The 13,055-nt window shown below is 45.8% G+C and overlaps 1 protein-coding gene across 5 annotated transcripts in view; it reads left to right on the top strand.

The window, feature by feature from the left end:
- The window catches only part of SLC14A1 (solute carrier family 14 member 1 (Kidd blood group)), a 39,699-nt gene that overhangs the window by 7,303 nt on the left and 19,341 nt on the right, over positions 1–13,055 (top strand). Inside the window, exons 1-2 of one of the 5 annotated variants that reach the window (XM_066352879.1) lie at positions 7,499–7,634; positions 8,280–8,343. Coding sequence is in view for 1 of the 5 variants with exons in the window: in XM_066352878.1 (XP_066208975.1) it covers positions 11,466–11,612 (147 nt within the window). In the remaining 4 variants the exon portion in view is untranslated. Of the gene's footprint in view, positions 1–7,498; positions 7,635–8,148; positions 8,168–8,279; positions 8,344–10,991; positions 11,134–11,449; positions 11,613–13,055 lie in introns of those variants that run through there. The other 4 variants (XM_066352881.1, XM_066352880.1, XM_066352882.1 and 1 more) reach the window with 4 other exon arrangements.

Below are 13,055 nucleotides of genomic sequence, written 5' to 3'. Positions count from 1 at the left end.
TGGAGGCCAACTGGAAAAATGCTTAGGGAAGATTCCCCAAGACCCTGGATGCAGGGGTCACTCCTGCCGTCGGCGTGTCAGTGCTGTGGCCTCTGCTGGACCATAGGAACTCCAGCCGGATTCCCTGGGCAGCAGGAGGCCCGCCCCTGTGCGTGCAAGCATTACCCTCTCGTGACCTGTGATAATCTTTCACGGTAACTTGAGGGTGGGAAGTCACTCACCAAGCCTATGTGAAGTAATTTGCACCAAACAGAGGGTGGAACCTGATGGAGTAGCTTGATAGAGTCTAATGGAATGATAAGCCTTCGCCTAGAGCCCTGCCATCGGCTGGCAGGACCCAGCATGTGACAGCGTGCTCTATGCTGCCTGCTGGAATGTAACCATGAGTCCCTGGGACTCACCATGGTGTCTCTAACCAAGACACTGGAATTTGTAAACTGTCACCACTCCGAGGTCTTGAATTGATTCCTTCTCACTAAGTTTCAGGACAGGGATGTTTGAGAGCATGCTTTCCAAACCCTGATGCGCACACAGACCCCCGGGGAACTGGTTAAAATGCATGTTCTGATTCCGAAGGTCTGGGTGAGGCTGAGTCCTCCTTTCTAAGTGAGTTCCCAGGGTTGTTGGTGCTGCTGGTCTGTGGGCCACCCTGGGAAGGCTGAATATTAACAAGAATGAATGGAATAAACCTTCCCCTCTCCTTCACAGGTGAGAATGGTCAGTCCACCATCCATTACTCATTCATTAAACACTTGTTGAGCCTAAGAACTAAGATGATTGTGGCACCATTGGCAGAAACGAGAAAGTCAGAGGTAGGAACTGCTTTAGGAGGGAATAATAAGAAAGGTTACCTTTGTTTGAATGTCTACCACATGCTCTGATCTTGATTAATCTTTATATTTGGCAAGGTAGATATTATTAACCTCTATTAATTTCCTAATGAGATTAAGGCTTGGAAAGGTGAAGTGATTTTCCCCAGGGTGTCATGGCTGCCCGGAATTTGAACTTGGTCTGTCAAACTCCAGGTCCCACCTGGCCCCACCACGGCACACTTCTTGTTTGCAGTGTGAGCAATTAGGATTAGATTCAGCCCACCGGTTCTCAAACTTGCCTGCATGTGGTTCTCCCCATGGGGACTTTGAAAGCTCTCACACCCTGAACCATTATATCAGGCTTTCTAGCAAACAGGACCCACTCTCAGCAATTTTTTTAAAAGCCCAGTTAATTCCAATGTGCAGACAAGACTGAGACTTAGTCCAACTCCCCTTCCAATGAATGAGGCAAGTGAGGAGCTGGTGGGTGAAGCGCCAGTCTTGTCAAAATGAATCCCTCTCAGTTCCCAGCAGTCGGGAGAGACACAGGGATGGGGAGGGCTGAGGACCAGGGACTCGGAGTTCCTCTCTGGCTCCTGGCTGCCAGTTGGTGGGAGGCAGGGCAGGGTGATAGGGGGCACTTCTGAGAACCACAGAGGGTCCTGTAAGTCAGGCTGAGTTGACAAAACTGTGCATCGTGCAGTGATGAAGCCTCCGTTGTGACAGCGGTGGGAGCCTGAGCCAGCTGCCACTCCTGGCTCCAGAGGGCAGCCTCACTTTACTGAAGGCATCCGTCCATCCATTCCCTGCAGCTTCTTGGCTCCACTACCGTCCCTGTGATGTTCCCGGGTGATCCGGGACTGGCTGGGAATGGCCTGGATCCCACCCTCTCAACCGCTGGTGGCTGATGTTTCTGCCAAGAGCCTGCCACACTTGGGCAATGCCCTGGAAAGCCCCATTTGCAATGGCAGTGCCAGGCCATCTCGCCTTCTCTTCACGGCCTAATTATAAAGTAAAGCTCCGCTGCCTACGCTTGGGGCCAATATCATATCTTCAATGATGACAATCTCATAAGTTGTAAATTACTCTTGAAAGAAAGTCAAGGAAACACAGCCATGCCAGCCCCAACCCTTCCCCCTGTGAAGTGTTTCTTCCCAACCCTCCAATCCGTTCCTCAGCCTAAAGAGATTTAAATGATCCTCCTTCTGCCCCTTGCCCTATTACTCCTCATTAGGAAGAAGTTTATGAACACCAGCAGGACCACTGCTAGCCAAAATGACCCCTTTGTGCAAGGGCACCCTACCACCCCTTTCCTCAAGATGTGTCAGCCCACCTGCAGGAGTGTTGCCATAAATATATAAATGTCGGGGTTGCTAATGGCGCCCCCTTAGAGTGCATTTGTCCTTGCACAACCTGCACACCCCTAGCACTGGCTGTGGACACCAGAGTCCTATGTGATGGGCCTTCCACTGGCCTGGATTTAATTAATTTATTTATTTTTATTTGGGGGGGGGGTATTGTATTTTATTTTTTAATTTTTTAATTTTATTTAGAAAATTAACAAGGTGATATTGATCAATAAGAGTACATAGGTTTCAGGTAAACATTTCTATAGTATTTGAACTGTTGATTAGGTCGTATACCCATCACCCAGTCAAATCATTTTCTGTCACTTCATATTAGTACCTCTTTAAACCCTTACCCTCTCCCCCTCCCTTCACATGCCCTTCCCCCTGGTAACCACTTCACTTTTATCTATGTCCATAAGTCTCAGTTTTATGTCCCACCTATGTATAAAATCATACAGTTCTTAGCTTTTTATGATTTACTTATTTCACTGAGTATAAAGTTCTCAAGGTCGATCAGTGTTGTCACAATTGTCACTATGTCATCGTTTCTTATGGCTGAGTAGTATTGCATTGTATATATGTACCACATCTTCTTTATCCAATCCTCTATCAAGGGATACTTTGGTGTTTCCATGTCTCGGCCACTGTGAATAATGCTGCAATGAACATGGGGCTGCATGTGTCTTTCTGTACCAGTGTTTTCTAGTTTTGGGAGCAGATAACCAGTAGAGGGATTGCTGGGTCATATGGTAATTCCAGTCTTAATTTTTTTTTTTTTAATTTTGTCTTTCTGTAAATGTGTGATTGTTTTCACCTTTTTTTTATTTATTAATTTTACTAGGGTGGCATCAATAAATCAGGGTACATATGTTCAAAGAAAACATGTCCAGGTTATCTTGTCAATCAATTATGTTGCATACCCATCACCCAAAGTCAGATTGACCTCCATCACCTTCTATCTAGTTTTCTTTTTTTTTTTTTTTACAGAGGCAGAGATAGACAGGGACAGACAGACAGGAACGGAGAGAGATGAGAAGCATCTCATCGTTGCGCGTTGCGACTTTTTTTTTTTTTTTTTAATTTTTTTATTTATCTATTCATTTTTAGAGAGGAGAGAGAGAAACAGAGAGAGAGAAGGGGGGAGGAGCTGGAAGCATCAACCCCCAAATGTGCCTTGACCAGGCAAGCCCAGGGTTTCAAACCGGCGATCTCAGCATTTCCAGGTCGATGCTTTATCCACTGCGCCACCACAGGTCAGGCCTATCTAGTTTTCTTTATGCCCCTTCCCCTCCCCCTTTCCCTCTCCCTCTCCCCCCCCCCCCCCCACATAACCACCACACTCTTATCAATGTCTCTTAGTCTCGTTTTTATGTCCCACCTACGTATGGAATAATGCAGTTCTTGTTTTTTTCTGATTTATTTATTTCACTCCGTATAATGTTATCAAGATCCCACCATTTTGCTGTAAATGATCCGATGTCATCATTTCTTATGGCTGAGTAGTATTCCATAGTGTATATGTGCCACATCTTCTTTATCCAGTCATCTATTGAAGGGCTTTTTGGTTGTTTCCATGTCTTGGCCTGGATTTAATTTAAAAGATGGGAAAAATGATGACGTGTGTGGGCATCTGATAAAAGTCACTGGTAGGCATGGAGATTTCCTGGCCCTTTTTCTGTGAGCAGGAGCACCCCTAAAGATGAAGTAGAGCTGAATTGCACGTAAGAGCTGAATGGCCACATTGAAGAGCTCAAAATGGGGGGACCTCAGAGCCTCCTGGCATCACCCATCCCGTTTCTGTCCCGCAAGGGCAGGCGGTGGAGGTTTGAGGTGCCTGCTTGCCTCTTGGCTAATCTTGGCTGGAGAATGCCTACCACAAAGGGCGACCCCCAAGTGGCGTTCTGGGTCAGAGGGAGTCTGGGCTCTGACCTGGCGCCTTTTTGTCTGCCTGTTTACCATGCTAAACGTTTTGGGCTTAGAGCACACTGCCGAGGGACGTTCTGTCCCAGACTTGCTGTCTGTGCTTCTCTCTCCACGGGGAGGGGTGAGAGCATAGAAAGGGAAGACAGAGAATGTTTTTTCTTTCGCACATTCTCTTCCATTTAGAAAAGGCCTGCTCAGAATGCAGGACGCGGAGGAGCCCTCAGCGGCTGTCCTGTCATGTCCAGTTCCTGAGTGCAGCCCTGCCCCGTCACACACACATTGGTGCAAATGACAAAAAAGTTAACCTGCCTGTTGCTAGATCGTGACCAAGCAGTAATCAAAATGAGATACAGTTGCAGTAATTTCTGAGTCAAACAACACATACTTAGAAACACCTACAAATGCAACACATTGTAGAAAAAATACTAAAATCCTGTCACTACCCATAGTTTTGTTCTCCCTTCTCCCCCACCCCCCCTCCCCCCCGGTTCTTATCTCCTCCTACACATATTTTATAAACTTCTTCAAAATGTCTCTGGAAAGAAAGAGATGCTATGAATAAAGAGGAGTAAGAGACCCTGACCTTGTCGTCCTGTATCTTCCAACCCAGGTGGGACTATGCAGTGTAATTTTTTAAAATAAAAGATAATACCAGAGCTCTTTGCAGGGCTAGGAGTGTGATACATAAAGTCATCTTAGGTAAGGGACACAGCTAGTAAGGGCTGAAGCCACGGTTCAAAACTCTGGTCTCTCTGACTCAGAATCCCACATGCTTTGCACTACCTTGTGAATACCATATAACGAGGCTGTATTTTGTAACCAGCACATAAAACATGACAAGGTATGGCTTTACAGGGACCAGGGAGGGGCCAAGGAGTAAAGGTAGAAGAGAAAGTGGTTGGCCAAGAAGACTTGAGACTCAATCCACACCCTCAGCGCTGACCAGAAGGCCTCATGGGCATGTGTGGAGGTGAATTCAGGACAAGGTCTATGAAGACGTGTTGATGGTTGTGATGGTTGGTTTGTGCTGGTTTCAGCCCATCAGTGACCAGTGTTGTGGCTAGAGCCTGTGGTTCTCATGACTATCGCAAGACAAATAACCATCAGGAAACTTTGATAAAGGTTTATCACACACAGAACCTGGAAATTACACAGCACACCTGGGGCCACACAAGGTAGTCGTGAGGAGAGTGCATGCTCACATGGGCCTTAGGTTCTGCTTTTATTGGGCTGGAAGGTGGGGACCCAGGGTTTCTCAAGCTTTCTCGACCTCAAGAAGGAATATACCAGCCCTGGCCGGTTGGCTCAGCAGTAGAGTGTCAGCCCGGCGTGTGGGAGACCCGGGTTGAATTTCTAGCCAGGGCACACAGGAGAAGTGCCCATCTGCTTCTCCATCCTTTCCCTCTCCTTTCTCTCTGTCTCTCTCTTCCCCTCCTGCAGCCAAGGCTCCATTGGAGCAAAGTTGGCCCGGGCGCTGAGGATGGCTCCATGGCCTCCACCTCAGGCTCTAGAATGGCTCCAGTTGCAATGGAGCAATGCCCCAGATGGGCAGAGCATCACCCCCTGATGGGCATGCTGGGTGGATCCTGGTTGGGAAGATGCAGGAGTCTGTCTCTCTGCCTCCCTGCTTCTTACTTCAGAAAAATACAAAAAAAAATAAAAATTAAAAAAAGAAGGAATATATGTAGCAAAAAGGACTCCTTGTGGTTATGGGCTTTCATTTGTAATCAAAGTCTAGCAACCATTGTTTACAGGGGGCCTCTCACATATGCTTCCTTCCAGGGAAACACCATTGACTGGGCTGCCAAGACTCCTGCACAACGTTCCTATGAGCTGAACCAACACTTATAAAGGAGTTCTGGAGTCGTATTTTGACCAATGGGCTGAGACCTGCCCTGTCCAATCAGAGCTGTGCAGCTATATCCTTGTTCACTTCTTTACCAATCAGTCAGAGCTCCATACAACCCATCAGAATATACAATTCTCAACAATCATTTGCAGAAAGTGAATACTCAACTTTTTTGTGCAATTTTTATATTATCGTTACTATCGTTATCACTGTTATTACAATGAGGGATTGTAGCTCACATGCAGAAGGAACACTAGTGTGATTCCTTTCATTCCTGTACCAGCCCCTCAGACTGTCCTCTTGTGATACGTTTTTCTCTTTCAGGGTATTGTCTAAGAGCACAAGTTCTTCTTATATCACCAGGAAAAAACATGTTGGGGGGAAACATGCCAGACCATCAAAACTCGAATCACGAACCTGTAATATGATTTCCCTCCCAGGCTCCAGACACAAACACCCTCTCAACAGGAGGCACCTGGAGGGAGGGAGTCCCCAAGAGGGCAGGAAACCCTGTGGTTTGGCGAGTGTCCAGGGGGTGGAGCCAGAGAGTTGCCGCTGCTTTGCTGATCCTCTGACGAGGGCTATCAGCTCACCCAGGCGGGCGGGAAGCTCAGGGGAAGGACTGAGGACATCAGCACAGCACACGGTGGGATTTTGAAAATTCTGTGCTCCTGAAGTGCACCTGAGTTAGATTCCTGCCATAACAGAACATGCCTCAGAATTGACATTAAAGAAGAATGAGGAAGAAATGGATTTTTTTACTTGAACTTTAGATTCCCCTGCTATGGAATGTTTTTGCCTCTGGACTGTTTTTGTTTTTTGGGGTTTTTTAGTTTATTTTTATTTAAATATAGTTGGTGTAAGATCTTTTATTGGTCATATTAGCTTTAGGTGTACAATACAGTGATTCAACATTTTTATACCTTACAATGTGATCACCTCATTCTAGTAATCATCTGTCACTGTGTGAACTTATCACAATATTGTTGACTGTGCAGCCTCCAGACATTTAAAAGGCAGCAGAATTTGTCCTGAGATTCTCACCTAGGTAGAGGGAGATCCCACAGAAATGTTTATATATTTTTTTCTCCTCACTGGGGAAAGGGCAGCTTGGTTTCCAGAAAACAAGTTGTCTACCCGGTGTCCTCCCACCCTGACGCTGAGCCCTTAGGGCCCTTGCTGGGATCTTACACCTGGACAGAAGCTGTCAATCTATGAGAAAATTCCCCCCAGGCCAGGCTCTTAGTTCCAGAGTCCATTGCATAGCAACCTGCCCCTTGTTTTTTAAAGTGACACTCTGTTGATTCTTTTCAGTTACAAACCTTCCAAAAAACTATTTCGGCATAAGGGTCAGAGCTACAGGAAACAACATGGAGAAGAAAACGTTGAGTTTGAGTGGACTTGTGGCTGGGCAAAGTCCTCGAAACCCCATGGAGAGGATGACAAATGCAGCAAATGAAGAACGGGGGGGGGGGGGGGGGGGGCTACAAACAGGGGACCAGTTCCTCAGCAGAGCTTTGGCACGGGTGCCTGAGTGGGAGGAGAGAGCCAAGTGCAGGGATATGCAGCGTGGGGTTCCGAGTATAAAACTGTTGGTGCCTCCCTCCCTGCACTGCCTCCTCCTCAGCACCCTCCCCGCCAGCGGAGCACAGCCAGGCTTTATCAGCCCGCGCCCTCTGCCACCGGGAAGCCAGCTGGAGTGTGAGTACCCTTCTCATTCTATTCACTTCTAACTGCTGGGTCCTTGGTCCGCTTTAGTTTTTTGCTCTTCCCTTTTCTTTGTTCTAATGGAGAAGTGCTTCAGAGGGTCGGAACTGAGTAGAAAGAGCAAAGTCAGAGTTCTGGTCAATGAGGAAACAGTTTCCCAAAGCCATTTTTTCCTGGGAGCTTGAAAGCGATGTCTTTGTTTATGGTCTCTAACTCAGGATGGGAACAGTGCCTGAGTGCCACATGGAAGAAAGGGTTTCAGCAAGGTGTCTCCGGGACGTGCTAAGTGACTCTGATGAGTTCATTAACACTGCTGCACGGGAGCTTCAGGCTGTGTTCTTGAATAATTAAGTGAAGTTAGAGACACAGCAATATGACTCCCAAAAAAAGTGGGGTACTGGCAATGGCCCTTTCCGATCTGGTTTTATGAATCTCTCTGTGTGTGCTGTTATGCTGAGGGGAGTGTGCTCACCCATCCACGGGGCACTGGAGCCATGAATTTGGCAGCTTCTTTGCAGCTGCACTTGGTAATGTGGAATTCAGACCTCAAGCCTTCTAGGAGTGGTGTGTTCCCAGGAGAAAAATATTTAAAACGGGAGACAGAAATACTTGACAGCTTGTCTTTGTTTCTGCTTACAGCTTTAGAGAAAACTGAGCACCTCCTACCACTTACTATCAGAAACCACCTAAAATAAAGATTACTGTAAGTACCAAATACATGGCAATGTTGGAAGTCTCTTTAATACAACACAGCGTGAATGTTGAAAATCTTTCTTCTATATGTGTATCCAAAACTTTGTGCTACTTTTTAAAGTGATACCAGCGTACCTCATTTTATTGCAGAGAAAAAGCTTTATTGTACTTTGTGTAAATTGTGGGGGTTTTAACAAACGTGAACGGAAGACACTCCAACTAGAAAATAGATTATGACTTCCCGAAGGCTCAGATCATGTTAGCAATTTTTAGCAATAAATTGTCTTTAATTAAGGTGTGTACATTATGTTTTCAGACATAAGGTTATTGTGTACTTAATAGACTATAGCAGAGTATAAACATAACTTTATATGCACTGGGAAACCAAAAAAATTGTGAGACTTGCTTTATTGAGATACTCACTTTATTGCAGTGGTTTGGAAGCAAACCTGCAATATCTCCAAGTCACGCGTGTACTTAAGACAGGGGTCCCCAAACTACGGCCTGCTGAGGCCATTTATCCGGCCCCCGCCGCACTTCCAGAAGGAGCACTTCTTTCATTGGTGGTCAGTGAGAGGAGCATAGTTCCCATTGAAATACTGGTCAGTTTGTTGATTTAAATTTACTTGTTCTTTATTTTAAATATTGTATTTGTTCCCGTTTTGTTTTTTTACTTTAAAATAAGATATGTGCAGTGTGCATAGGGATTTGTTCATAGTTTTTTTTATAGTCCGGCCCTCCAACAGTCTGAGGGACAGTGAACTGGCCCCCTGTGTAAAAAGTTTGGGGACCCCTGACTTAAGACATGGAAACTGAAAGTTCCAGCTCTCTCCAGTTGCACAAATTTCTAATGTATGTGGGCAATAAAATGAGCTTTAGTTTGTATAATAAAATAGGGAATGTTGGTTGGATTGCAATTTTGACATTGCTTTGTATTAGCATGATGAGCTCTGTTTTGTTTCGCTAGTGAGCTAGGCTTTCTGACTCCTCTGTCAGAAAGCAGCTTCCAGAATATTCTGAGGATGTTCACTTCAGCACGCACAGGCCTTGTTGTGGATGTGTCAGCGATACAGGAGAATGAGGCTCACTTTGGGGCACGGGAGATGTTTATTCGTCGGAACAGTTACCGGTGCCGGCAAGGGCAGGGGGTAAAACTGGGGGTGACCGAGCCCTTTGCCATCGTTCACCCCCATCTTAGAGTTGTTTCAAGGCAGCATGGAGACAGGCTGTGTCGACCGCCTCACTGAGCCCAGCAGCTACTGCAGACTGCCTTCAGAAGCTGTTCCTTCACTGTCTGTTGACTTGCATAGGATTCGGGTGGCATTAATGCGCTCCAGACTGGAAGACAAGGAGCCACCCAGGCTCACCTATTCCACAAGGCTGACTCTGTCCCCACTTTGAACCTCTGATTTCTCTTCTAGAAAACGAAAGCTTAAACTATGCACTCTTTCAAACCCCACCTAGCTCTCAAATTTTTCCGTCTGATTCTAAGAAAATATTGATGTTGAGCTCAAAGGATGTGATTCCCAAAGATGTGTGTGGTTTTGCTGGTGGGGGAGAGGCAGGAACCATGCAGGGGCGGAAGGACTAAACATCCACACCGGCAAGAGGCGACAATTCCTGCTTACTGCTCTCTTTCCTTCCTTCCTTCCTTCCTTTCTTCCTCTCTTCTTTCCTTCCTTTCTTTTTCTTTGTTTCTTTCTTCCTTTCCTTCTTTCTCTCTCTTTCTTTCTCTTTTTCTTTCTCTTTCTCTCTCTCTCTCCTTCTTTTTCTCTTTCTTCCTTCCTTCCTTCCTTCTTTCCTTCCTTCCTTCTTTCTTCCCTCCCTCCCTCCCTCTCTCTCTCTTTCTCTTTCCCTTCCTTCCTTCTTTCCTTCCTTCCTTTCTTCCTTCACCATGTATAAGATAAGAATCTTACCATTGGGCTTCTTAATGTTGTTCTTTCTCAAACACTTCAGTTTGGTACTGAACTAACCAGATAGTTTAACTACAGATAAGCACACATTTCTTTTTCTAAGACATGACAGTGATATTTTGCACAATTATAGGTTGTTCTAAATCACTCTAGTAGAGTGTAAGTTCTCAGGTTTCAAGCCAAGCCAGCAGAAGAAAGCACAAATTAAATAAAAGGGGTAGAAAAAAAGAAATACCACACATGCAACTTTTCTGGAACTTCTGAGGAAGAAGGATATCCTTGGATGCAACAGAAGTTTAAAACACAAAAAAAGAAAACAAAAAGCTGTTACAGCCTGACCTGTGGTGGTGCAGTGGATAAAGCGTCGACCTGGAATGGTGAGGTCGCCGGTTCAAAACCCTGGGCTTGCCTGGTCAAGGCACATATGGGAGTTGATGCTTCCTGCTCCTTCCCCCTCTCTCTCTTTCTCTTCTCTCACTGTCTCTCCTCTCTCTAAAATAAATAAAATCTAAAAAAAGAAAAATATAAAAGCTGTTATACTTGTAGAATTCAATAAAAAATTGTTTATTTTTGACAAGATAATTCCAATATTTAACAATGTTATTCAGACACAAGAAAAAAATGCCATTAAGCATTCTCTTAGACTGAGCTTTTGTTGTGCATTAAATGTAGCTAGTCTCTTATTACAGAAAACAGAGTCCACACCATGACTTCTTCTCACTTTTGTTAGGATTAAGACTGAGGAAATTGTTGCCTTAGCCTTGGACCCCAGGATGGAGCCCTAACGGTTTGCCCTGAAGCATTTCAGAGCCCCAAAGTCACGCCTCCCACTGAACAGGCTTCAGAGCTGCCAACGTCCTGGTGGTGGGCAAACACAGCAGAACAAGGTCTGTGCGTTGGTCTCCATGCAGGATGGTTTGCCATCATTTGTTTGTTTTCTAAGCAAAGTACGATGAACATTCAGTGTCTGTAGTCAGCTCATTGCCTCTCTTTGCTGATGGAGTTCTTGGCTGAAGGAGAAGTCTGCCCTCTCCGCCCTCTCTGTTAGCGGTTTCTGTGGGTGGCCGCCTCTCCTCTCCCCAGGACCCACCCGTGCGCTCGCTCGTTGGGCTTCCCTTCATCTTGCAGTTCAGTGCTCATCAGAGCCAGGGCTTGCGTCCTTCTGATTCATGTATTTTTTGCCCTTTGTTATGTATGGAGAGAGTGGAGAGGAAGGAGAATGAACGGACGGTCTTTAATTGGCGGTACTGGTGAGGCCCCTCCTGTTCCTCTTTGGAGGATCCCTTTTGGAAATAGAGCTGGTGAGGCAACGCGCGGACGCTCCTCCCGGCTAAAGATGGTCGCGGCTCGGGGGCCGCCAGAACAGGTATGCTTCCTCCGTGCAGCCTCTGTCTCGCGCCTGCACCCGCGTCTTTCTTGAACAGAGCCTGGGACGGGGGTCCTCATGCTCTGCTGAGCGGTGGGCTTGGGCTGCCCGGGTGCACACAGGGCTTGGTCTGGCACTTCTCATGGCTCAGATGCTGGACGGTTGAGCTGCAGGGTTTTGATAACCGTGGAAAAACTAAGAAAAAAAGTAGTCTAGGTTTTTGTTGTTTACCTTAACCTGCCTCTATTTTATTAGGGTTTCTTCCTCTCATTTTTCTGACCTGTCTTTTTAGTTGAAGTTTGATGGCCTGCTGAGTCAGATTTGAGATGTTTGAGCATCAGTAGATGGTCCCTGCACCATTGCCTTTCCCATTAGGATGTGTAGAGTCTTTGAGTTCCCTGGAGAAATGCATGGAGTCAAACATGATTAAATTTTAGGATGAACTGCAGCCTTTAAGATCCTGGTTTCTCATAACCAGTACTCATTCCTGAAGTTCTGGAGCAAAAGGTCAGGGTTGCAGGGCCTCCAGAAGCCCTGAATGGTTCCCAGGGGCTCAGAAACTGCAGCAACTGTCTGCTCAACTCAGGAGCAGACCCTTCTGCCGAAGACATAGAAGCCCTACCACCCATCCCAGCATATGGATCCTGGAAAGACAGCTAGCAAGGAGCCTTCTTTATGGCTGGCTGTGGATTTAGACAATTCACTCTTTATTTAACTTTGGGTGGCTCCGCAGGGAACTCCGGCCATTCAGGTTCCCGATCACGCCGGGCCAGTTATAATATCAAGTTTCGTATTTGTATCTCCAAAATCTCGGAGGCATTGGTGTATTTAAAACCCTCTAAAATAAATAAAATAGAGGCTGGCAACTGAGAGACCATGAATTTGTACACCCTGATGGAAAATGCCCTTTTAATGTTTGTATTTCATGCTGCCTCTGTCGAACACAATCTGCTCACATATGGAAATGTAAGGCAGTTGTGCCTGAGCGGTTTGTGGTTGTCTGGCCTGAGACCCGATGCCTCTGATAAGTTGGCATGGCTTTTAAAACGAGTCACCTGTAGCTGAGGAAGGGTTTTACCAACCAATATTTTTAGTAATGAGATTGAAAGAGGAAAATATCTGAAAATACATGCCAGCCATCACTTAGATTATAAAAATAAGACAATTGCCCTGGCCAGATAGCTCGGTTGATGAGAGCATCGTCCCCATGCACAGAGATTGCCAGTTTGATCCCCGATCAGGGCACATACAGGAACAGATCAATGTTCCTTTCTCTCTCTTCCTCTCACTAAAATCAACAAATAAAAATTTAAATAAAATAAAACACAGTTTCTCATAATTGCTTAATAAATTCAGTTTTACATGTTTAACTATGGGGACAGTGAGTTCCATGTAAAATTAGTGTTAGCACCACCAGCAGTTTTCAGTTTAAGAGTTTCTTAA

The sequence above is a fragment of the Saccopteryx leptura genome, chromosome 11, assembly GCF_036850995.1.
Source record: "Saccopteryx leptura isolate mSacLep1 chromosome 11, mSacLep1_pri_phased_curated, whole genome shotgun sequence".
NCBI lineage: Eukaryota > Metazoa > Chordata > Mammalia > Chiroptera > Emballonuridae > Saccopteryx > Saccopteryx leptura.
The sequence above is the reverse complement of the archived record's forward strand: the minus strand, read 5'-3'. Positions and strand labels throughout refer to the sequence as shown.